Source organism: Buteo buteo, chromosome 19, assembly GCF_964188355.1.
Source record: "Buteo buteo chromosome 19, bButBut1.hap1.1, whole genome shotgun sequence".
Lineage (NCBI taxonomy): Eukaryota > Metazoa > Chordata > Aves > Accipitriformes > Accipitridae > Buteo > Buteo buteo.
Window position 1 is genome coordinate 19,543,935 of NC_134189.1, and position 26,811 is coordinate 19,570,745.

At 35.8% G+C, this 26,811-nt stretch overlaps 2 protein-coding genes and 1 long non-coding RNA gene across 8 annotated transcripts in view; 2 read left to right on the forward strand and 1 right to left on the reverse strand.

Annotated features, from left to right (window-relative positions):
- Positions 1-1,544, forward strand: ETFRF1 (electron transfer flavoprotein regulatory factor 1). The gene is made up of 2 exons (XM_075051479.1): positions 1-52; positions 146-1,544. The coding sequence occupies exons 1-2, from the start codon at positions 8-10 to the stop codon at positions 359-361; spliced, it is 261 nt and encodes an 86-aa protein (XP_074907580.1). The 5' UTR covers positions 1-7; the 3' UTR covers positions 362-1,544.
- The window catches only part of KRAS (KRAS proto-oncogene, GTPase), a 27,751-nt gene continuing 2,212 nt past the window's right edge, over positions 1,273-26,811 (reverse strand). For 5 of the 6 annotated variants that reach the window (XM_075051473.1, XM_075051476.1, XM_075051475.1 and 2 more), the window contains 3 exons: positions 21,145-21,323; positions 18,661-18,820; positions 1,273-4,896 (listed from right to left, as the gene is read on the reverse strand). In XM_075051473.1, the coding sequence (XP_074907574.1) occupies positions 4,780-4,896; positions 18,661-18,820; positions 21,145-21,323 (456 nt within the window). In that variant the 3' untranslated portion in view covers positions 1,273-4,779. Of the gene's footprint in view, positions 4,897-10,904; positions 11,369-18,660; positions 18,821-21,144; positions 21,324-26,811 lie in introns of those variants that run through there. The other variant, XM_075051478.1, reaches the window with a different exon arrangement.
- Positions 4,575-26,811, forward strand: part of LOC142042040 (uncharacterized) — a 23,263-nt gene continuing 1,026 nt past the window's right edge. Inside the window, exons 1-3 of the long non-coding RNA XR_012653609.1 lie at positions 4,575-4,662; positions 19,103-19,195; positions 26,423-26,498. This is a non-coding gene — a long non-coding RNA (uncharacterized LOC142042040). The remainder of the gene's footprint in view (positions 4,663-19,102; positions 19,196-26,422; positions 26,499-26,811) is intronic.

Below are 26,811 nucleotides of genomic sequence, written 5' to 3' on the forward strand. Positions count from 1 at the left end.
TGTGAGAATGGCCAATTCTTTAAGAGGTGAAGTGTTGAATCTATACAAAAATGTAAGTGTCTTAAATGCCACGAGCACTTTCCTTAACCAGACAAAACCCTTTCACTGTGCACCAAATTTATAAAAATTTTTTTTTTTCTTCAAGCTGCTGTACCTTGGAAGGGAGTATCCCAAAGGAGCAGACTACTTTAGAAGCCGTTTGAAAGCAGCTTTTCTAAAAAATAAAGATGTGAAAGATCCTGAAAAAATTAAGCAACTAATTGCACGAGGAGAATTTGTTATAAAAGAGTTGGAGGCTTTGTACTTTCTCAGGAAATACAGAGCTCTGAAACAGCGCTACTACAGTGACGACAATCAGTAACTGGTGCTAATGACTTTGCATGTAATGATACAAATCCATAAAAATTAACAATAAAAGAGCTGTAACCTCACAAGACACGAAACGTAAATCCTTCCAACCCATCTTCCCTTTAAGTAGTCGCTTGAAGGATTTGGGTTTTGTAGTATGGGGGCAATATGTTTTTCTCAACTACTTTTGACCTCCTTGAACTACAAACTTCATGTACGAAACATGAAGGAAGTAGTGGTAACATAATTCTGTTCTGTTTCCTGTCGATACGCACGTTGAACAGATAGCTCTTCTTGCCCAATAGCTGTGTGTTTGAATGCCGATTCAAGGTACTGCACTTCTCTTGTTACTTAGAAGATTAATCTGATTTTGAAAGTCTTCCACATTTAATGATTCATTTCCACGGTAGACAAGCACCTTCTCAACAGTAAATTCTTAAAGATTTTAACTACATCTGCTTAACGTGCAAGAGTCACGTTGGCAGGCTGGCAGAGGCGCTGCCTTACTGTGTTAGAAAGAAGACTATGGGGTCAGGAAAGGGGGGAATTTGAACAACAGTGGTTTAAGCACTTAGACCCTGAAGACAGTTCCTGCTACTGCTGGTTTCTGATGTCGTGGAACTGCTGTAGCAGGAATATAGAACTTGATGCTTTCCCCTGGAAGAGAAGTTTGACCGTGGATGCTTGCTCCATGGCTGACTCTTAATTCTGTAGACCTTGGCTCAACTAGCACAAACTTGTGCCAGAACTGATACTCTGTACATACTAGGGTTGGTTGGTGTTTCTGCCCGCCTCCCCCCCCCCAAACTAAATGACACTGGAGATAGAACAGTGATCAGGACACACATGTAATTCAGGGGATACTCCATTACAGAGATGAGGCACTGAAATTCTTGGAGAGGAAAAGGAAACTGGGACAGAAACTCACAATAACTATTTTTTATTACATTACAATAAATAGGAGCAGTACAGTTTGACAAAAAAATGACAAATTCCAGGTCACCTCACAGCACATACTCCTAAAAACATTAAAAATTTTAAAACAAACAGTGGTCTTTTTTTTTTTTTTTTAACTTAATGTCTGGTATGACCAACATTCCTAGGTCACGCAACCAAATGATGGAAAAACTGGATCACACTGCATATGTTCCACATCAAATAAAGCACAATGTACAAAATGTGCATGTTTCAGTTTACACTATACAAAAATAGTTAAAATACATTCCAGGTAAACATATTACATTAAGAAGTCATTCTAGTAAGAAGTTGGCACTCAAGAGGAAAAAGCAGAAGTATTTTCAACGTGAAAACACAAGACAGTGGAATAAAGAAATGTTAGGAAAGATTTACCATCTATGTAGCTTTATGTAAACTTGAGACACAATGATTTGTTTACAGTTTGATGGTCTTTGAAGGTAATAATTGTATTGCTTCATAGTATAGACAAGAGCAGAAGATTGCGTGTCAGTATTTACCTATTACGGAGATCCTGTTACTGTTACAAAATCTATACAGTTAAACTTATTTTTAAGTTAACAAAAATTTTAGGGCAATGAGACTGGTCAAAATAATCAAATTTCAGTTTTGAGAAAACCAATGATAAAGTTGTTTACCAGAGTTACATAAAGCTACTATAAGAAGGCATTACTCCCTGACACATGGCAATTTAACATATTGACGTGGTAAGTGATTCACATGTTCATTTAGTAGTTGCTATCAGAACAGATAGCATCCAGGTATGTTCTTTGAAAGCATTCCAAATAGGGAAAGACAGAATAACAATGAGATCAACTTGTGCAAGCTGCATCCAACATGCTTCACCAAATCTCAACAAATATTAAGACAAAACTGCACAACAGTGGCAAGGATGTGTATTTTTTCTTTTTTCTTCCCTTTTTTTTTTTTTTCAAAAAAGTAAATAAGGGTTAATCTAAATGGATTTTGTACTAATTTAGATCAATAGCTACAGATCACATTTACTGAAAAAAAAAACCCAACTATTTTTATATATAGCTTTATATTAGAGCTATATAAATCCACATTTGATGATTAAGACGTTTCAGCTAAAATTTCTCCTAATGGTTTTTAGTTAAATTAACATAAGAATTTTAGACCAGCCCTAATTTTACATGCAGTGTGACTCAGTTACCAAAAATCTTAAAGTAATCTTAAGATTACTTCCATTTGCTCAAGGTATACTATCCTGTTCTGCTACGCTCTTCATGTATGATCAAGAGTGTCTAAAATGTGCAAATAACTGTCCCCAAAATGTTTTAACCTTGGAAGCTGTAAAATGTTTTGCAACATTAAGAATCTGTTCTTATTCCTTATTGGTCCTTACAATATAATGTTAGGTTCTCCTATTACTGTTTTTCAGAGTATTTCATAATTTGAAGTATATTTCACATCAAAGCTGAAAGGAGGGGAAGGGGTCTGGGTTTTGGTGGAGGGTGAGGAATAGGGGGCATAGGCAGGAAAAGGCATTGTTTCTCTCGGCCACATTGAAATTAAAGAACACACAGCAATCCAGATAGTATACATCCCCTGCCAGCTTTGCAGCTCTCCACCTATGAGAGTCACTGCGGGGTTTTTCTTCGTAGAAGCAAAAGAATACTTTTCTCATGCAGTTGCACCCTTGACATCATATAAATAGTCCAAGTTACACAGGTATATGAAAATCATACTGTGTAAAATTTCCACATAATTGTTTAGGTATATCTTAGGTTAGGGCAATGCTGCTATTCCCTGTTCCAAACTTTCCAGTGTCCTGAACTATCCTACTTCAATGTCTTATGTTTTATTTTTTGGGGTACACCAGAGTCACATTTTCAATTTTACTCTGCAGCTGAGCTGGGTACTAGAAAGAAGTGTACCTTCAGGAGCCCAAGCCCTAATAAAACAATCAAACAATGCAACATTTACAGTAAGACAACAGGAACTGGCAACACTGGAATTACTGGCTCTTACTTTAGTGCAGAATAACTAGACTACTGCAGTACCAAAAATGAAAGCATCTGCAAAAATTCTGAATTCCAATCAGAAAAAAAAGGGGGGGGGGATCACAAGAGAACTTAATCACAGAGAAAGACAACATTAATATCTTGGTCTAGCTTCATGACAGTCTAGACACTGGAATGCCACTCACCAACAATTTAATCTGTGCAACAAAACTAGTACTTCACGAACATCACAAACATTGACTCTGGAAACCATGTTCTATGTTGACTGTTTGTGCAAATTCCACACCATTTTTATGGCATAGTAGATTTCCAAATTATTTGCATGAAGCAGCTAAATTCAACTCATTCATTCACTCATTTGATATTACTAGAATTTAAAATTCCTCCCCTATTATGCACAAGATAGGCATCTGGAAATATTTAATGCCACTCTTGGGGAAATAAAGAATGGTTTTACTTCGCTATATAATTTAGGATTCATTCTGATTTAATTCTTATGGTAAATTCTGTATCCATGTATGAATTAACCTAAGAATTTGAATCTACTTATCTGTTAAGGCCTTCTAGTATTTCCTAGATACACTAAGGGTGAAATCCTGTACCTACTGAACAAAGCTACTTAAAGATTTGCCACTGGGGGTCAGAAGAGCTAGTATTTCACCTTGGTCTTCAGACACAAAAAGTTAGTGAAAGTCTTAAAACAACGCATTAACAATAGCAAATCAACCTAATTAGAACTTTTACTTTTTCCATTGCCAGATGTGCATTGTTGTCTTTTTTTAATTTTTCTTTTTTTTTTTTTATAGAAAAAATAGAGTATTTAAGGAGTGACTGTGACAAATTGCAGTGAAAATTTTTTTTGTGAAAGTTTTATCTTTACATTCATTAAAGCTGATCTGAAATGCTACAAGACTAGATGCCTAGAAGCAAAATCTACAGGAAGACTATAAAGGCTTCTGGTCTCTCTATATTGCAGTCAGTCTAAAATAAAAGAAAGGCTGAAATGAAAGTCTCTTTTGCTAACTAGTCCTTTGTCACAACCAGATTTAAAAACCAAAAAATTAAAGGGGATGTTAGAATGTGTAGAGCATCATTTCATTGTTTGGTTTGCACACAGAACAGAAGTTCACAATCAGTAAGAAAAATAGGAAGTTAGCAACGGTGCATGCACTGAAGAGTCCTAAGACAGTTCTCAGGTTTTTGTGTGAGTTTTTTTTGTTTAGTTTTTTTTTTGTTGGTGTTTTTTTGTTGTTTTTTTTTTCACAGGCATTGCTAGTTCAAGAACCAACAGTCAAAGAATACTGGCACTTTAAGAGGAATGAAGTTTCCACTGTCATTTAAAACAAGCATTCAGGTAAAGCTAACAGGATCATGAAGCAGAAAGTAAAGTAATGCTAAAACAATTGCTAATAATTTAGTGTAATGTACAAAAATTACTTAAGTACTTCTTAAGAATAAGGATAAATTGTATTTACATAATTATACACTTTGTCTTTGTCTTCTTTTTCTTCTTTTTACCATCTTTGCTCATCTTCTCTTTGTGTTTTCTGATTTCTCGAACTAATGTATAAAAGGCATCATCAACACCCTGAAAAGATACATACATGCACACATTAAGATCACATTAACAGACTTACACACCTGCTTAGGTACAGCCTGTTTTCATCTGACCTGATCAGGTGAAGTGTGTTCAATCAGCAGTCTGTTTTGCTGCCTGCCAGGAGAGGTTACACTGTCTTGTCCTTTCTGAGGCTTTTATAATGTCCCCTTGAGTAGACTGTGTGTTGGAGGAATTGCCAGGGTAACAGTCCTCTCGAGCGTTCCTGTTTCTTGGGAAGGGGCATGCTGGGGAAAACATTCAGATGGAAGGGGAACCATAGTTGCCTCCTGTCATGTAATAGGAACACGTCTGACCGCATTACTGTGCATGGGCAGAGAGGCCTGCAGAAGAGCAGCTTTGGGGAGTGGGCTGCCATTGTTTGAACAATTAATTCTGGCTACAGGCTGTTCCTCTCCCGAGTTCTGAAGAGCACTGGAACAACCACCTGAAGCAGCTGTTTTGGTGCCAGCAACAGCTAACACCTGCCTGCCTACTTTCTCAGCTATTCCCCAAGCTGGCCTTACAGCAGCCTGCAGGTGACGCTGCTCAGGGGCTGACCACAGATACCCCTAGGTCCAATTCCATTATTAATGTGGTAAGGAAAGTAATTTAGTGTACAGCCCTCTTCCCCATCTCGAAGAGGGCACATGTTGTCCCACCTCAAACTAGAAAAGTATAGGCACCACACATTTAGATTGCAAGTATATTATTACCACAGAATAAAGTTGTGAAACATTAGCTAGCTTTTTTGATGCCTTAATAATCTCTACGCAGCTTTAAAAAGTAAATGCAAGTATTTGTAGCAAGAATTCAATACCAAAGACATAGTTATGATTAATCTACATATTCAGGTCATTTCTCAGGCACACTGATAGTAATCACACCACAGTTTTATAAATCGTTACATAATGCAAATCAATCCCATGTTCCAGGGATAAATTATTATTTGATAAATCATTCTATTCAACTTACATAGAGACATGTGGAACACATTATCCATGCTGCTGTATCATGCACAGTCACTTAAAATCTCCACGGCTCCAGTAGTTAAGCTACAGACACAAAAGCTAATGTTTCTTCACAGCAACTAGTTCATTTTTGGGGGGATAATTACAGCTGACAAAAATTAACTCTGGTCAAAAGACCAGCATATCTGAAAACCCAATATGAATCATTATCAAGTACAGTGTTATACGGTATACTTTGTAACAACCTATTTACCTGAAACAGTTTATTGCCTAGCTTTCAGGTTGCTCCAAATTCTAATCAAGTACCCATGTTGTCAGTCAGCCTTTACATTTAACAGTTTGAGTACTGACAGTTATAAAATCAGTAAGATAAAAGATGATCTTGATTCTTCACTGCCTTACTCATATATCTTTCAGATAGATCAGAAACAGTTGTATAATGTTAATGTATCACAGCAGCCAGCTGCACCACTGTAGAACCAGGTCTAGAAATTTAGCCCTACAACTGGCAGGCAGCTTCCTACCTTGTCAGTTACAGAGTTTGCCTTCAAGCTGACAATAAAAATTTAACAGTCTCTGTTTACCCTTGTATGCCTTCTTCAGTAAAAGAACTGAAAGTGAACTCTGAAAAAAGCACAACATAAAGCCAAAAATCACCTAATTCGTTACTGTTTCAGTCAAACACCAAGTGATGATGAAACTTAAGATGGAAAGTCCAACCAAGAGTGAGGTGTTAAATAGCTTCACTTATAAAGCAGTGCTCCCAGTATAATCTAAATTTATTTAAAACCTTCACATTCAAGTTCATAATACATTTACAAATAACTGATGTTCCATCAAAAGTCCTTAGCAGCCTATCTCCTAATACTAATAACACACTTTTGCGAGGTCTTGTAATATACAAAATACACTTGCAAATAACTTACTCTACATATTAAAATATTCTTGATCAATATAAAATTGATGTAGCATGCCTAATGAAGAGTAGCCTTAGTTCTGGAAAAGGTCATGTCCCCCATTAATCTTTTGAGATTTAGAAATGCTTGGTATGATTTTACAGAGAGCTAGTGTATTTTGCTTATAACTTCAGCATTAATGCATAAAGTGAATACTTAGCAATGTTTGTGCAGGGAAATGATCTAGAAGTGGTAATGGTTCAAAGTGTATCTACTGCAGTTCTCATCTCAGACAGCCAGCTAGGAGGACAGTATTAAGAATCAATCACAACAGACAGAAGAATAGTTTCATTCCTAGAACACAAGAGTGGTGGGAAGGAAAACCACTGCACAATAATATTCTTCTACAGGACTGTTCACATTTCCTTACAAAACTACCTTTCAGTATTTCACACTCATCATTAATGTGTTAGAAAAATACTCATTACAAGGACAGTCGTTGGCTTTCAGTGGTGTTTTCAAACATGACACGCTAAACAAAACCTGTAATTTAAGTTTTCAAACAAGCAACCCTCCCTCATTAAACTGGTTTAAAAATAAATACAGAGAAAATAACTTCTACAAAGTAATATCCAGACACTATTATGGGCCTTTACACACATGACTTCACAATTATGGCTGAAATCTTTTATTCTACCTAGTAAGGTGATGCTGATCTTTTAAATACAGCACATGTTGCAAAATAACTAGGGAATTGACTTAGCTTTCGTCCTTGCATTAACACTGCTGTAGATAAAGCCTTTAAAATTATTTATTATGTATTTAGTAGTTTGGTCCTGCCACCATTCCTCTTAAATTCAAGTAATGAATATAACATGACATACAAAACTACATTTAGAATATTTGTGAATTAGAACAGGAGAACTCAAGATAAACTGAGGTCTTTCAGTTTTCAGTGTGTGGATTAAATTTTAAATGTAAGTGGTGGATATGCTGTTTACAGAACATCCCTAAAGGCATCAGTACTGTAAGATCAAAGGCGATCAACCTTTCTAGTTACTTCTTTCAGTAAGAAGGGACTGCATGCAGCTGACCTTCCTCTCTTTAACAATGGAGTTATTATGTATAAGCCTTTTGGAAAGCGTAAGATGTACTGAATGAGTGCTTTAAATCCAGGCTCAGGATTAGAAACTCAAAATTCACTGTGCATGTTCAGAACTATACCACACTGCCTCAATAAAGGTGCATTTGATGGAGCTTGCTCCTGGCACTTGTTTTTCCAAAGGGCAACTACAAAAGGCAAAGAGAACAGAAAAGTCAGAACCGTTCCCACAGAAACAGCCTGCTCCTGGCTGCAACTTTTCTTTGGAGCACCACATGGTCCCACAACCATATAGAAGTCTAGATATGTGGTTGCTTGTTTACAAGCATGCATGAGACTTGGCAACTAACCTGGCTATCAATAAGAAACCCTAAATTCATAAGAAATTTGGAATTCCTTCATAGCCCAGCCCCCAAAATAGACCCTTAAGCAAGTTTTAAGTTGTAGAAAAGAGTCTTTTTTATATTTTTTTTAATATGTAATACATATATACACACACACGTATCAGTCACGAGTAAGAGAAACTATTTGTACACCTCTGTAGTACTATGGAAAAATCATTAAATTACAGTTTTAATCAGGCATCTAGAAATTCTTTAATTCAAATCTACAACTTTTGTAATTCAAACTTTTTACTGTTAACCCAGCTCAATCTGAATTACATTATCTAGATGTCTAATTTATGCCCTAGAGAAACTTTTTGTTATAGTATGCTTTTTATGTAAAAACTTTAATGCTTTCAAGAAAGAGATCTTTTGAAGATTTTACACTGAGTTTTAGAAATTTCTTCTTGGTAGTTGGAAATTACAAAGGGATCAAAAGATATTATGTATTTTCTGCTTTACTGTGTGACAGGAATGACCATCTTGGAAAGCATCAGCAGTTAATGGTAATCAGGGTAGTCAAAGATTTCAGTTAATTGTACAAGATTAATCTAACTAAGAAGGCATCCCATAAGCAGCAAGAAGATAAACTGAATATTCCAAGAGGCAGCAAAACAACACTCTGAGCCATCAAATTTTATTATCCACAGACAAAAAAAGAAAGTAAATACTGTGTACCAGTAACACAGCAAACTGTGTTATAATGAATATTTTTTAAGTCTAAAATCCCAGCTGAAAGACTCACGTCATTAGGTGCTGCTCTCCTTAGTCACCTACTATGCATCAGACTGAAGTAATACCTGCCTTCTTACGGAACAGAAAGTAATAGAAGCCAGACTGTTTTCAATGTGAGATTTCTTATTCCACTAGAATCACTACTAAATAACAGCTGTACCACATAATTTTGGAATACGCTTTCTCTAGCTTAACCTCCTAAATACAAAGTTGCTGAAATGACTGTCAATACTATGTAAAATTCACTTGAGTATAAAGACGAATGTTTCCTCCCCTGAGCAAGCTCTTGAAGTTCTAGAGTCTTATATCCAAGACTATTTTCTAAATAGGGTATGGGGAAAAAAAACAAAACCCCAACAGTATCCATTGTTGACATGAGATTTTCCCCATCTGGGGATAAAAAAAATAAAATAAACAGCATGCACAAAAACCCAAAAACATACTTCTCTTGGACATAGGCAGAAAGAAAGGAGGAAGCTGGCAGAAAGAAAGCATAGGTTCACTGAGCTATCAAGAATCTTAAATTCTGAAAAGATGCTTCCACTGGAGAAAAAAAAAAACAAAAAAAACAAAAAAACAAAACCACAACTCCTACCATCCTGTTCTTCTCTCAAGGAATTCCACAGAAAGGAAAAGCAGACAGAATTCAGGATCTTTAAAGTTCCAGTATACTAAAAGAAATTCTACTTTGAGTTGTGCCTAGGTTAGTAAGACAGCAAGAAACTGCAAAGTTGGTTTTCAGAAGGCTACAGGAAGCAGGCTTAAGCAATTTAATTCATATTGCTCTCTACTTGCCAAGCTGCTGTTAGCTGGGTTTTTTTGATAACTAGGAAAGAATAAAACAAGGTATTTTGATGGCATCCATTCTATTGATATTTGGATGCAAGACTGGGGGGCCTTTCCAGTTTCCCACAAAGGAAACCTTTGATACAAACAGTATCACAAAGTGTATCTTTTTTAAGGAAACATCTAAAGAATTATCTCAGAGCAGTCATCTACCACTTAAAAGCTGAGAATATAATAAGCCTGAGCAGATCTAATAAAAACTGATATGAAACAAAATTTCTCCTCCCTCCCCCAGAAAGAGGAATAAAATTCCCTTACTGAAGGGACTATTCCTACAGTTGTGACAGTCTCTTTAAGATACAAGTCAAATTCCACTACCTCTCTGCAAGATGTTCTGGAGTGTGAAAAAAATACCTTGAAAAGTGAACAGTTTTTCTTTTACACAATGGGAAACTCCAAGTCATCCTCCTGTTAGACAATTATATAAGGAGTAGCAACCTACGCTCTGCACTGGTGCAGTAAGAGGTAAAGAATTAGTGGATAGTAATATATGCAAGGAGCTATTCTGAAGTTTTGCTCAAAAAGCACTGGAAGTGATTTAGACTAGTACTTCTTCCATATCACAGTTTCTTCTTCCCTCTCCTCCCATTTTTTCTTACAGTGTAGTTACAGATAAACAATTTTGTGAGAATGTGGGTATTGGGTTTTCGGTGTGCTTTTATTATTGTTGGTTTTGGTCGTCATCCCCCCTCCCTCCAGTTTTACTTCACTGTTGCTTCCCTCACACCCCCCACACCTTGTAAAGGCTCTCAAAAAAAGTGAAACCCTACCATTTGGTCCAAATCTGGATTGCTCATTGCACTATAGATGGCAAAAAACAAAACTAAAGTATTTCTAGAAATGGTAGATTTTTTAAGCTTGGGAAAACAAGGGAAAAATGGCATGGCATAAGGAAGGGCCTGAGAATTAAGAAATCCTGTACGCCAGCTGCCAGCCAAATACTGCTTTGCTGGATTAGGAACCTCCTGTTTCTGCATCTGAGGAGGACTATAAATATTATTGTCCTCTCCCCTCAGTTCATCAACCTAAAGATTCAAGCAATATTCACTTCAAAAGTATCTGCAATGTATCTGTAGTAAAACTTTTTCCTTTTAACTTCTTCACACTCAAAACTAGGTCTCCATTTCACAGGTGGTGATGTTGATACGCAGTAAAGACTTCTTGTTACTCTGTTTATCAAAAACCCATGAAACAAAGCAAATTCATAGTACTTGGGTGTTTGCTAGGAATATTATTCAGGATTACTATACTGAAATCTGATTGGCTTTATATCTTAAATTATGTCATCAATTAACCATAAAATATCTGATTTGCAAGACACTGTCAATCATTTTTATTTGGCAAGTGATTTGTAAAACTTACCCTGTTACATTACAAAACTTACCCTGTTACATTACAAAACTTACCCTGTTACATTACAAGGCATTTTTTAATTTTCACGCACCCTGGAGTCTTTTCTTCTTTGCTGATTTTTTTCACTCTGTACTGTCGAATCTCTCGCACCAATGTATAAAAAGCATCCTCCACTCTCTGCATTGTAAAACACAACTCCTTAAAAACTGCTTCATTGACAATTGTGACATATTGGGACACCCATGGCAGGGGAAAAAGCCACAACAAAACTACTGAAATTATGAGCTTTACTTGAGAGAAGTATACGGATCTCCAGTCATATATTTAAAATGCCAGGCTTGCACATTTGCTGCTTGATGAATAGTTTTTAATGCAAACAAAAAAAGACACACTCAAAGAATTTATTGATTATCAATTATTGTGAATACCTATGCTTCAAGCCCTCCTTTTTTCCTGTGCAAGTTAACACTCAGACAAAAAAAGCACAGGAAAGATTTTCTTCCATTGCATACTATGCTGAAAATAATACCGCTTATGGTACTGAATCTTCTCACACATTTTTGTGGGCATGGATGTACTTAGCAGGCACAAAACCTTATTAGATTGGTAACTGGGGGGTACTTATAAACACACAGTTAACCACCTATTTTCACTTCTTAGCCAAAGTGAGAACCTGTAACTGTTTGGGCAGGCAAAGAAAAGTAAGCTTGTTTATGTTCTGTTCTTTATGAAGGTGTACTTTCTTTGCAAAAATCTGTGGAACAAACTAACAAAGTACAGAAAAAGTCTAAACAGGTAATTTCCTAAGAGGTTACAAAGAAATAAAATCTTCCAAGAATACTGAATTTTGGGCAATATTGTCTTTAAAGCTACTGACTTCACAGAGCAAACACTATGCTATTAGATTTAGGAAAAGTGATATTTGGGTCATAGCAAAGTGCTTTTAAGAAGCACCCGAAGTATATTATATTTCAGAGTAACTTTCAAAAGTGATTATTGTAATTATAGAAGTTATTCTTCCATGCAGAAAAAGCAATAAGTTCATTACTATCATGTTTAAGAGCTTGGTTCACATCAACATACAAGGCACACCTAATCTGTTCTCTCTGGGCCAGACTCTGGGCAAAGGTCCCATAATAACCACTAAGTGCAAACAGCCCGTGAAGTTCTGCTGCTCAGATTTTTCTCTGGTTGATGAGAGCTCTTCAAGTATTCCAAGGATGACACAGAGCTACACCAGATTCTTTGGTTTCACACCCTACCTTTCTGTAGTTCTGAGTTTAGGCTACTTGGAGATGATGATACAATAAGCATTTAAAAAAAGAAAAAGTATGAGAACTGAAGCTATCTTTAAGTAAATACAAGAGAAAGAAGTACAGCACCAGCTTTAAATTATGATATGTTATTTTAAACTGATTATATCTGTGCATAAAGTTAAAAATTCAGGTAGATCTGTAAGGATGTTCTTGTCATAACAAGATACAAAATGTTTAGCTGCAGCTTTTAAAGGGGAGAGCAAATCTCTCCTCTGCCTTGCTGTCAATCTCATTACTTGTCTCCTCAGTCAGATCCAGGGTTGTTAATTTAATACAAACACGTCATTTGCAAATAAAAACAGAACAGACTGATGATCATGGAAAACAGTACAACCATTTAAACCTCAAAACTTTATTACTACCCAAAGACACAATCTGGGCTTGCATTCGGCAAATTTTCCGTAAATTATGTCTCCAACTTATCTTCATATTATGCACCTAATAACAAAAAAAAGCTAACATTTACTGCCACAGTTACTGGGTCATTTTGCATGAACTGTGCCATAGGTTATCACATTTAAGACTCATTCTTAACACACTGCTGCTTATCTGAGGGTCCTTCTGAACTACAGCCACTTGAATTTAAAGATTAATTTAATTAGATTTATTTATTGGATTGTATTTCTCTGGTATATACAATGTGTCCTGTTAGAATGTAGTGAAGTATTGACAAGGTGTGAAGTCTTACATTCTAGGTCTGAGAGTTTGCAAAATGTAAAGGAAGCCACTAAAAAACAGCAAAAAAAACCCCAAGTAAAGCTCATACTTTCATGTTTTCCTGGAAGGAATGGAAGTTTATTCCTGAAGAGGAAACAGTAAACATTGATCAGCTGCTATGTGCCAAAGCACAGGCTGTACAAGAATCAGCATTTTTGCAAATCTACTGTTTTGCAGTAGAAATATGTAATTTGATTATGGAGCTTTCACATGAATAATTAGATAGCAATTCTTCAGTCAACGTTTATTGCCAACTTTCCCATCACCAATGTGAGCTGTAATTTGCTTTAGCAATGCAGAGAGAGGGAGAGAAACAGACAGAGTGAGAAAAGAAATTGCTACTACTGCCACCACCAAGAACAGTCTTATGAATCCTGCTGAAAGAAATTATTCTGAAAGAAAATCTGTACAGAGACGCATTTGCTAATTTCATTAGCACAAGGTGACATTTTAAAGAGCCACGTGCCAGTCTTATAAACTTTAGAAGTCATTTTAATACCAATTTCTTTTAAGATTCTTCAGAATTTTTTCCTTAAATAAGCATGGACCATACATCTAAAATATGATTAACCAGTTCTTTTAGCTGTCAGAACTGGAAGCAAAAATATCCTTTGGCAGACATTAAAACCTTCAAAATCTAAACAGCCCAAAGAACCCGTGACCTTGAGGCAATGTTTTCAAGATGCTTTTGACTCCTAGGAGACAGCCAAACATTCAATTTTAAAATATGACTATGTGCAAAGAAAGACTATTTCAAATACAGACCAAAGTACAAACAGGAATTTTCACATGTTCTGCTTCTGTAAACAGCTCTTAAAGGAAAATAATGAAAGTTAGCCTTGACATCTCAAAAGTGTTCTGTGTCCACCTTTATACACTTTGTCAAGAGTTGGTCTCCTAAAACCGTTAGACAAATAAAATCAACATTATTCATGAGGACATGAGCAAAAAGAATGCTACTGACTTGCATAAAAGCACTCCCAACATAAAACTTTGTAGTGGTAAAGTCAGCTTAGCCAATACTAGAGAATACACAAACCTGGAAAAATCTACTAGCTCATGTAATATTTAGCTTATAGGTTAGGACTAATTTTTTGTCTGTCTCTAAAACAGACATAATACTTCAAAGGACTGTTTGGAAACAGTTACTATAACTCGGACACATGCAGAACCTCCACTAGTTTGGGGAGGGAGGGTGTGTTAAGCTAATCATGTTATTATCTTATGAGGGTTAAATACCAGATATACATCAGTAAATTCACACTAAATACTGCATAAAATCATGATTAAAATTACAAAGTTAATCACTCCAAAGTTAAGAAGTGCCAGAATTATAGCTGTCCGTCCTACCTGAATTTCACCCACTGTGCACATGTAACCTTTTTTTGCTGCGCCTATTTATCTTTATGTTAGGTAAATAACAAACCTGTTTCCTCAGCATCCTGGAGTCATTTAGCACACAAGTGGGATGCCAGAATGTGTTTCAACATCATCAAAACTTTTTTTTTCCTTGGGGCCTTGTTCTTGGGAAGGACTAAGCTTTTCTGGAAAAATTTTCCCTTACAACAAACAAGCAACATGAAAAAAACTCAACCCACATTGTGAAGTCTGACAAAGTTATAACTAATTGAAAACAAAGTCTCAAAACGGAACCTGTACACATGAACTACATTAAAAATGGCTTGGAGTGAAACACATACAGTATCATTAAGCAGATAGGACAAATCCCTAATAAAATGGCAAGTTGGTTCAAGCAAACTAAGTTATCAGTTATTTGTAAATCTTAATTGAGATGTAGGAATGAAGTTCTTTAAATACTGCACCGATTACTTCATCAGACCAGGTACAGGTTCTCAACTTCTTTTTGTCACAAGTTTGGGGCCTAACCTATTGTACATCAGACAGCTGAAATAACTATAATGCCTTTTTAACAGCATCCTTGTGATTTAAGTCAACTTCTTCATTACACACTTCAAAAGTGTGTTTAAGTATATATTCTCAACAACGAGACCTAACGCTTTGGAGAATCCTTTACTATGCTTACAATAATGCCCATCCATCTGCTTTTCCTCTGAATTCAATACTAGGAAGACAGTTGAAATGTTCCAAGGAAAACAAAATCCTACAGTTAAACCACATTTGGGCTACAGCCTTACAGCTTTTCCTTGTGTAACTCACAGGCAAATGGAAGCCCAGTAAAGAATACAGGATGCAGCCTTGGTGGGGATAAATCAAGTTTGCCTCTCATCTCTCATTGATACTATTGATATTATCGGGAGCTATACACTCATGGGGACAGAGAAGAATTTGAATGTAAAGCTTACGTCAAACAGAGAAAAGCAAAAACAGCTATCAAAATAAACCCAAGAAATTCATGCCCTTCTGCATAAGGATTGTGAAAGGATGAGTATGTGATGCAACATGCCTTACAAAACCACCAGTATTGACGCATTTACATTTAGAAATAGGGCAATCGCTAGTTTTCATAAATTGCATTATATTCATTTCAGTCAATGATCCAATTAAAAAAATTAATAATCTATAGCCTTATACGCAAGTTGTAGGGTCCACTAAGCAAACGTTTCACTGATGAACTCGATTTGTATGAAAATTCACACAGGGATTTGGCTTAGAACATGACCTGTTTGCAGTAAGTTAATCTTTATTGCAGTCAGAACCAAATAAAAACAAATACACTAACTTTTAGAACAACCTATTTCTGCACTTCATTTCAGTGTTTTCCTCTTTCCTATTTTTGACCTTGCCTATGAATTTTTGAAAAATCTTAAAAACTGACTTAGTTGGAACTGAGACATCATTCTGCACGAGCATACAATGCCATCATTTAAAAAAAGTGTCTTGGCAAAACAGACTACATGGACAACTCCTTTCCATTTCCATCTCCCCCGTTTCCTTCCCCAGAAACCTTTCTGATTCTCTCTGAGCTTCAGCAGAAGCGGGGCAAGGGGAAGGGCTAAAGCAAGAAGATGGCGAGGGCCCCTTCCACAGTGCATTAGTGCTGACGTTTCCCTGTGGTGGGAGGTGCGTACAGGAAAGGAAAAGGTTCCTACTTCCAAATATTCAAGTCAGACTTTCTACAGACTCCAGAAGTTGCCAGACCACCAACTACATCTGTTCATACTTGGTAGTTCTGCATGTAACCAGAGAGGACTAGATTTATTTATTTATTTTTAGCCAAGGACCGAATTCTGCCCTATAAAAATAATAGTCCATGGACCACATGCAGCTTGCAAAATTGTTTGAATCCCCTAATTAAAAAAGTTACTCTGGAAGAAGGTATGCATATATATATATGTATGTATTTTTTATATATGACAATGTGACTGAAAAATTGTAATATGTAAATGCATATGTATACACATATACATAAATACTTAGATGATCTTGCTATAATTAAAGATCAGGTTCTTCCTCCAATTCCATTTTGTCTTCTCAAAAATATTTTAACAACACAGCATCTTATGAAGCAGTTTCATAACACAACATGTTACTAGCAGCACTACAAAAGAACCAGCAGCCATACCTAGTGGTTCCAACTTTTAGAAGCCAAAATTCTCAAAGAGTCTATTGGGTATCTTTATTTTAAAATCCATGAGACTACTTTAGGGACTCCTTATCTGTAGAGGGTGTAAAGCTCAGCTTTGAAAAACAAAAGCCAACAGTCAGATCTCTTCTGTAACGTTTCAGTTGGCACCTCCAGAAATATAAAGTTACAGATAAAAGCAGTCAAATTATAGAATGACAGTCAAATATGACTGATCTATTGTGCTCTGAAACATGTACAAACCTCCGGCAGACCTCTTAAAAGTCTGAGAGATACAAAAAGCAGGTACTACTTTGTGTAAACAAACATTATAAAACTGAAGTGGTGATTTTTGAGCATGTGATTTTGTATTGGCTAAGCATGATGGGGCTGCTTGTAGGAGTAAATTGCAGGGGGGGTGGGGAGAAGCAATCTTTGAAAATATACCATTGTATCCACATACTTTTATTAAAAGTGGCTATGCAAAAGGAGTATTTCCTCAACAAAGCCTGATGCTCTGTAAAACAGGCCGAACAAAGTACAATCTAGATGTTACTACAGAATTTCCATTATTTCAAACCTCAAATATAATTTCAGAGTTCTTCCTTTTTTATCCTAACATCTCAATGCCAGCCACTAATACAGGACCTTCCAAACAAGAACACTGTAATTATTCAAGTCCACTTACATGCCACATTCTTCACAACACTCTTGTGGCCTAATTTATTCTCAGTCATTACAGTTAGGTAGGATTAAAAAAATGGAACTACACAACAGAGACTTTCTCTATTGCCAAAAGTTAGCATTCCTTTGATTCCTCTGTAAAGTTTTACTAATTAGTCCAGGTTTCAACTTGTCAAACTTGGGTGGGTGTAGCAAATTTGCACTAATAAAATACTCATTTCTTATATCCAAAAGTAACTTAGGTACTGCCTATGGGGAAATTCTGCCAAGTGATGCAGCTGAATCTATTTAGCAGTTACTCAAATTGCAGTATTCTGCTCTTATTTGCCTCCTCTGCTACACCTAATTCCTGATTCATAACTTCCACGTAACACTTCTGATTATGCAGAGAGTATGAGTTATTCGGCCACTCAGGCCTGATCTAATTTGTACTGATATTAAGTCTTTACTCTTAAAAGAAAAAACACAAATCAGCATTTTTCAAAAAGAATGCTTTCTTCCAGAAGTACAGAACCAGTTTCATCTACATCTGTATAGCTTATCTCCTCCTGAATGCACAGATGTACCACTATGTTCACCTTTGTCCTAGCAAACCCTGAGAGAAGCACTGAAAGGACCCTAATGGCTGCCTCTTTCACCTATACCAGTGGGGTACGATATACCAACAGTGAGCTCTAAAGTCTTAGAAGAGTATCAGTTTACACAAGCGATTAATCCAATAATTTCAAAAAATACTTATGGTCAATCGCTTAGCTATAAAAAGGTATATCAAGCACATCCCACTAACATTGAACCAATGCCTCAAAGAAAAATTCCTTTTGTTATTAATGAAAAGACTTAAAACAGAAGAAACTGATTAGCTGTTTGTCTGCTTAATCGTCTTGCTGAGGAAAAAAAGCACTTAACCTCTAGGTAGAAATGCTTTTTATTCTATTAAAACCTTTCACAACATTAAGAATGCTGCAACCATCTGACAGTGGAGAGTTAATGGCAGGCCAGGTCTCATTCTTCGAGTTTGCACAACTGAAGCAAATCACTCATTAATAAACAATTACGAGTTGTCAATGAGTTGACAGAAGGAAGAGACACCACAAGAATTTGTACTCTGGAGAAAAGTATCTATTGATATGACCAAGCAATTGTCAACGCCTGAAATGATAATTCAGATGAGAGTTCTGCATTTGTATCTGGTAAGTTTCAAGCTTTACCTGTCTTGTTTTTGCTGATGTTTCAATGAAAGGAATTCCATAACTTCTTGCTAAATCCTGAGCTTGTTTTGTATCTACTGTTCTGGAAGGCAAATCACATTTGTTTCCTACTAGCACCATTGGGACATCTTCAGAGTCTTTAACTCTCTTTATCTGTTCCCTAAAAAGGAAAAAAAAAAAGGAAAGATTGTATTTAACAGGTATTAATATTAATAATCTATATGGTAGATTTTAAAACAATTTTAAAAATTCAATTAACATATTCCAACATCATACTTTAGGTTAATTTACTGCACATAACACTATTAGAAGCCACCAAAAAATAAAGTGACTAATCCTGTCACCATCAAGTTTATCATCTTATTTAAAAAAAAAAAAAGTTGGCATTTTGCAAACTACTATAGATTTTGACATCATGACACTTTTTTTTTTTTTTTAACAGCTAATGCCAGAACAAGCCTAGGAAGCTCTGGTGTAAATCTTACTACTTATCTCTCATACTCAGCAGTTCCTAATACTCAATTCATTTGCTAAGGTAAAAGTGCTATGCCTGTTGTCTCAATTTTGGTTTGGTTTTTGGGGACTTTTTTTGTTTTGGGTTTTGTTGTTTGTTTTTTTTTAATTAAATACAGCATTACAAACTCTGCATTTAGACCAGCAGGGTTAAATATTGAAGACCACTGGTCTGGTTCTCTACGAGGAGAAATTTGGTAAGGGGGTCTTTTCAAACAATAGTTAGAAAGCATTTTGAAATACTAGTTAGATGTACTTGTCAAGAATGTCAAATAACAATCATTAATTTCATAACTTTTGCCTTCCCAAATAATCTAGCCATATGTTCCTTAATTTAGTCAATGTTTTTAGTTATTTATAAGCCTTCAGTTTCAGTCTGCAAGGTCATTCACAGGTGTGTGAATGCACAGTAGAAACTCCAGCATTCAACTCACAACTTTCTTTGAAATAAACTGGGAAGGCCTTCTTATGCAAATCTGCAACTCTCTCTTTAAAAACAAAAATTCCACATAAAAACCTCTATGCTCCTTCTTCCCCTTACATCAACATCTATCCTGCCCTTTTCCCTTCTTCCTCTACAACCAGAGGAAACCCATTTGTAAATAATCTGGTTTGATAATGAAGAGGAGTTTATGGTTTTTCTGAGAGCAATAGATATGTTGGTTTGTTTTTTCCATTTGTCATCCCTGCTGTGCTAACTCTTACCTGCTTGGTTGTTGTTTTTTTTAAGTCACCAGTACCAATACATTCAATTAGAACATTTTATATGTAATGAAATTTATACAAAGGCTGGCTACCTCAATTCAAATATAAAAAAGAAACAGTCCTGAAAGCAAGCACCCACGTTCTCAATATTGATCTCTCCCCGAGTTAGTATGCAGCAGCAATTTTGCCCCTCTCATTTGCAACAGTACTCCCCTGATCCCACAGCTCCCCAGGGAGATAAGCCAGCAGTAAACTATTTCTGTAGGTAGGCATCTACCTGCTTAGCTACCCACATTAGCACACTACACAATCAAACGAGCTGCCTTGCTGGCATGCAGGAGAAAGTGAAACTCTGTGATGGTATCCCACCTTAAATGAGAAACTGTAACTTCTATTCGTAACAAAAATGTGCAACTTCAGCTTATGAGATGTTGGGTTTGTGGGTAATACTGATAGCAAAACACTCCTCCACCATACAGCAACATAGATCTGACAGCATTATAAATGCCTAACTATGAATAGCTTAACATTATGTGTTTGGGACTAATCTTAAACTGATGCTGCTAAACTCAGTGATCTTTGATGGGATCTGCATTGCCTTCTAAGAGAATACCTAAAGAGAATTCAGTATAATAGTAAGCTACTAAGTTATAAATTATCTGGTATGGTAATCACCAGAGACTGCTTCTACTTCTACATTAATGTAGCTGACAAAGAAAGCATGAGTTGAAATTTTTAACTAAGTATTAAAAAAGGAAAGAGACTATGAAGAAATTACTAACAGGTTTTTTAGCAGTCATCCTGGAACTCTGATTTTGTGCTTGTCTGCCACTCTCAGGTATCAGGGCTTACACATGTTACTCTTCTAGTAACATTCCACAGGTATTTCCCCTCCACCCCCAGAACAAAAGCTAACAACTGACATTATTGTCTGTACAATTTCAATTGCGTAAGTTTTTTCCCCTCTTAGCACACAATTTTATCTATGGAATGGCCAAAGTTTACCTTTAGATAAGTCTTCTCTATGAACAGGCCAAATTACTAAGTCACATTGGTTTATACGAGAAGCGCTTTCAGATATTCTAACTTGTGAATGAGGCAGTAGATTTTCAGACCTACAAATGCACAAATAAGTTGCAATATTGCTAACTTGCAAATTTCCCCTTAGATGCTATTTCATAAGAGATCATTCTATTATTTAGTGGAAGAGCAAGCAACCTATCCACCTAACAGAAGAGTTAGTCAATTATCTTTCAATATACACACCTATAATGGTGAATATCTTCAAAAGACTTTGTATTGTTTATAGCAAATACACACAGGAAGCCTTCCCCTGTTCTCATATATTGGTCCCTCATTGCACTGTATTCTTCTTGACCTGCTGTATCAAGAATATCCAAGAGACAGGTTTCTCCATCAATTACTACTTGCTTCCTGTAGGAATCCTAAGAAAAGAAAAAAACATAAACCTTGGTTAAACACAAAAAAGTAAGATTTCAAACACCTATAACTCAGGAGATATTGAAGTTGTTTACTAGTAATCAAGCATGACTGAAAACAGTTAAAAATCCAACTTTACAGATGGACAAATGACAGTAGGAAAATAGTGTTCCATATTTACATGTATACAGTAATCCAGAAGTGGAAAGAGCACTGAAAGAACATGTTCTTATCTGTATTCTGAATCTTCAGTGAGTAACAGTACACGTGTGCACACACACACACAGAAAAAGGGCAGTGTTCTTATTTCTTATTTTGCACAAAAGGACAAAAAGTACAAATTGGATTCAGATCAAAAGCATCTCCCCTCTGTCTCAGTTAAAAGAAGAATTGAAGAAACTTGTAATCCTGATTTTAAAAAGTTTGACTTTGTTTAAGCTTACTCAATTTACCTTTTTTTTTTTTAAAGTAAAATTTGACCTTCATTCTATGGATGTTTACGAAAGCGTTGTGCCACAACAATGTACAAAATAATAAAACAGAAAGAGTACACAAGAGAGACAACTCCAAAAATCTATGCCACTGAAAATGAAATTAAGTATAAAAAGCTTTCAGTGTTTGGGACAGGAAATCTGTTTTGTATGCCTAAGCAGGTACATATAATGATATTTGTTATTAAGTTATCCAAGTTGTGTTAATATATTTGAAGATCAAGCTTTTTAGCCAAGACAGACCAACAGAGTCATATAAAAGCCCTGACGGGTTGGTTCACAGAGATGTTGGAACAAACAATTTCAATGCTATCAAAGTTTTCAGGTCACCGATTCAAGTGGCTAAAATCTGTACAAAGTCTCAAGCAACTACATATTCATGTCTACTTACAGCTCTTTTTGGTGCTAGGCTTCTATGAGTACATAGTTTTAGCGATAAGAACATAAGCATTACTTTCCCAATAACTTCTATAAACATCTATATATTTGAAATAAAACCACGTCAATAAGCTTTTAAAATAGATCTTTGAGCAGTGCCATGAATTATTCTCAGTAAACAGTACTTGTAACAAATAAAAGGTATAAGCACAAAATCTTGGTATTACCTTTCAGATCCCTTAGCTAGAGATTAACACAATATTGCTATTGTTCTTTTTAACACTATACAGAAGTGCACCTAAGCTACTGGGAAGGGAATCAAAAGAATTAAAGCTGCAATTCTAGCCAACTTCAAGATGAATTCAGAATGACCTTCCTTCCTTTGTACCCATTTTAAGGCACCATATACCTACTCCTGTGCACTTTCTATTTACTTGTATTTTTACAAAAGGCTCTCTTCTTTCTTGTTGCTCACACTAAAAAACAAGCAGGAGATAATGGTATAGAATCAATATCTTAAACTAAACAAACTCTGTAATCTCACATTTATCTTAAGCCTGGATGACATTTAACAGTATCAGGTAAAACAATATTGACTGTTACCTTAAAGATAAAAATTTACCTCCAATATGATTTTGGAAATATTTATTTCACAGAAGCGTAAATTCAGTGTTCAAGTAAGAAGTAACTAACTTACTTTATGCTATGTTTATGCCTTATGTTTCAATACTGTTTAAATATTGATAGAGCCGAGACAAATACACGAGATCCAACATGTTTTAAAATAAGGTTAATAGTCCATCTCATTGCTTAAAGAAAAAAAAAAAGAAAAAAAAAAACACACCAACCTCCCTCCCTCCCCCAAAGGACACATCTTTATTCTAATTCACTTAAATTCATTAGCAGATCCCTCGTGTCCTATGATACCTTTAGTACCGTTCACAGTGAAGTACTGGTAGAACTTCTATCATTATACTAGGTATATTTACAAAGCTTTCATTTTCTCCTCTTGCAATTTGAATGCTAGTTTAAAAATATGAAAAACAGTTCTTGAAAAGCCTGTATTATCCCTTTACATCTCAGCACTTCAAAGGAAAAGAAATTCCCCTCAACTGAGCTCTAAACAAAAGTTTTAAGTAATTTTCATCAAAGAAAAGTCATTTTTAAGAGAAAAAAAAAAATCACTTTTAAGAACTGCTGGCTTTAGCATGCCTACCATGTTAGCAGTAGCAGCAAAGATGCACCAGCATAAAGCACAGCACAGGTACAAAAAGAAGGAACACTGAGATGATAGTTGTTTTGCTCGCTTCTGGAGAGAAAATTTTGTCACTAACTAGAAAGGGGATTTGAGGCAGAAGAAAAAGAAAGACGTGGGATAAAATTCAAGCTTATGATTTCCTTCCAAGCTACTGAAATAATAAGCACTTTGCTTTTTTGCCTTTTTCTTTTCCCCCTGCAAAACATCAAACCTGAAATCACATTTGTCAGTGTAGGAAAGCAAACTGAAGCACCACATTAAAAACTCAGGCTAGTGGGACCCCCATCCTCATTATGGTGAATACCAGCATAAACATACCAAAGATATAATTTGTTTATTTAAGTGTTACCATACAGTAAAAATTATCAAGTCCTGCAAAATATAAAGTAGGATGTAACAAAAAGTTATGCTACTGTACTACTTGTGGCACTTCTACTTCAAAATGCAACTGCAGAACCCAAATGGCCAGACTCCCCTTTAATAACAAAAAAACCCAACCTTGTAATCTGTAAATTTCATAACTTATAAAAATCCAGTAGTTTTACTGCACATTGGAAGATTTGCAGTAATGAATGCAATGGAAGAACATTGAAGAAACATCCAGTACACAGCTATTAAGTAAAAACAAAATGCAAACTAAAAGTTAATTTTGAAGTAGTACCCGACTCCAAGTATGAATTTGCAATTTTCCCCAGTATACAGACTCAGCATATCTCTATAAAAAAAGTTTTAATTTCATTAATCATTTAGCCTGCTTTTATTGGCCTTTCACAAGCCATAAAAATCACCATGAATTATGCTAAAGGAGTAATAATTCCATCTGTTCACAAGCACCGATTAGAAAATGTGATAGGAAATCTCAGCTATATGCTACATATGGAATTTATCTAAAAAAACCCCACTGCTTAATAAATCCCATCTAAGCAAGTAACTATTATTTTGTAAAAATCCATTATACCAGTGATTTAATGTTAAAATATCACAGCTACTAAGACTAAGCTATTACTAAATATTGGTGGAAGTTTCACAGGTGCATAGGTCATTTAAGAACACAGACTTAAATATCAGTGTTCGTAAATCGGCCAAGGGATTTTGCTAATCCAATTGAAAAGCCTCTGACAGGCTACTAGGAAAGCTGTTTTTTCTCTAGGACATTGAAAAGATGACATATATTTAGCACTAAACATGCTGAAGCTGTAGAAAAAATAAAAATAAAATAAAAAATTTAGAAGTTGTATTATCACACAAGAGAGCACAAATAAAGATTTAACAAACCTCGACCGGTAGAGGGCACTAGTCCAACTGGTCTGTGTATTAGGCCAGATTTACAAGGGTTAGTGTTAGTGTACATACAGTTAAAAAAAACCACTTAAAATCGCTTGGCTATAAATCTGTGCTCGGACATCTACTTCAAATAAGATATGAAATTGTGAAACATATAAGGCACATATATTTGAATAACAGTAGCCACCCAAACATACATTCATTTTAAACCTCCCCCTGCCCCCCATCATCTGCTATGCTCAGATATAAGTAAATACTCAAGCAGGCCATGCAACTTCACATTTTCCAAACAAGTTATTTGTTGAATCATTAATTCTATTCCACTGAAAACAGCAAAAATATTAACATTGTAAATGCATCTGTGATTAAGTAACTATATTTTTTTTTTCCTCTCTTTAACTGCGTTGTCTTCACAACATGAGAATTTTAAAAGTGTTGAGTTTCGTTTCATTAATCACAGGAAGGATTTAAATTATTCAATAACTGTGTCTTTATGGAATACACTACAGATAACAAACACTAAACTCCCTTCTTTGTCCACTCCAAAATATTTAGCTTGATTATGTATCTGTGAGGGAAAATGAGTATTTTGTCAACAGCCGTGTGGCGATTAAAGAAACAGCAGTAAGTGAGAAACAATAGTAGTGACACTACTGAGCCATCTTAACTGTTATCATTTACTAGTCAAAGCAACTTTTGCCTTATTTCCTCACACTGCATAAAAAACACTCTACAGCTATTGTTCTTTCACCAGCCCCTACCACCACAACTGCATCTATACAGGAAGCACAATCAAGCAACCCTTCTCAACTGAATGGGATTCTGCCCAGGCAAGGACTGAAGCACTTAAACCCAATCACAAGCCCATTCTCTGCAACCTGCTTGCCACTCCAAATCACAGACCACTCTTATTATAACTGAATTCTTTCTTCCCTACAAGCTTACCTGCATGATTATAGCACTGTGAGCGCACACAAGGTGATTTACCACAAGTAGGAAGATACAGTCTCCATCCTCAAGGAATTTACAAGACAAAAAATCGTAACTAGTACTCAGACAAGAACTCGTAGAAGTTGCAGAAGATTAATACTGTTGCATGTGACAAGTTGTGGGTGCTGGTAAAACCCATTGGGTTAAAGGTTTGTTTCTTTCACAACAACATACTGATTCTGGACCACACCACTGTGTGCAGGATGACTGTAACACTACCAAATAAAAGCCACAGTTCTGGGATTTCAGGTTCTTTCTATAAGGAACTGTATTTTCATTTTATTACTTTACATTAAAATGTATTTGGTATTCCTCAAAATACTCAGCCTGCTGATTAGCAAAATCCCTCAAGTGATTCAGGAATACTGGCATTTAATTTTTTGTGTTCCTAAATTGTTTACGCAGTTCTGACTTTATATGACAACTTCTAACATAGAACGTCCACAATACTTTTTTGTAATGCATAAACATGCCTCTAACCCAAGAGAAACCCAGATTATTATGAACAAGCATTACAAAGACCAACATCCTCCAAAGTTCCTTTTGCAGGAAAAAGTAAAATCCCATTTTGCTTGTTCCTCTCAATGAGTTTTGTGTGGTTTCTGTTTTTTACATGTGTTTTGGGTTGTTATCTTAAAATTTCACATCTTAGTAATTGAAAGAGCTGCTCTCCTAGTGCAAGTCACTCTTCCTCTCTCCACAGGTCTATTCACAAAATCTTCTACAAGCACTACTCGGCCATGCAACAGAGAAACAAGACAACATACAGACAGGTTAAGGTAAACTCAAACTCAAGCCAACACATTTCTATTTGGGGCACATTAACTCAGGCCTGTACTTCGCTAAAATAAGACAGCTTCCTACCACCTTAGGGCACTGGCTCCTTTCGCTTATGTCTACCTGAAAATGACTACATAGCCATTTTCCGAGTCACCATTTTAAGCCTAGATTTAAACCCTTGCAATTCCTTCAAGTGAGCTTGGAAGCAAGTGCCTCATTGTATAAACATATAAATGAAGTCATAAGCTACAGAGCTTCGGTGCTGGGAACATAAAAATCTTGGGTAAATTATAGTGTCATTTCTCCCTTTAT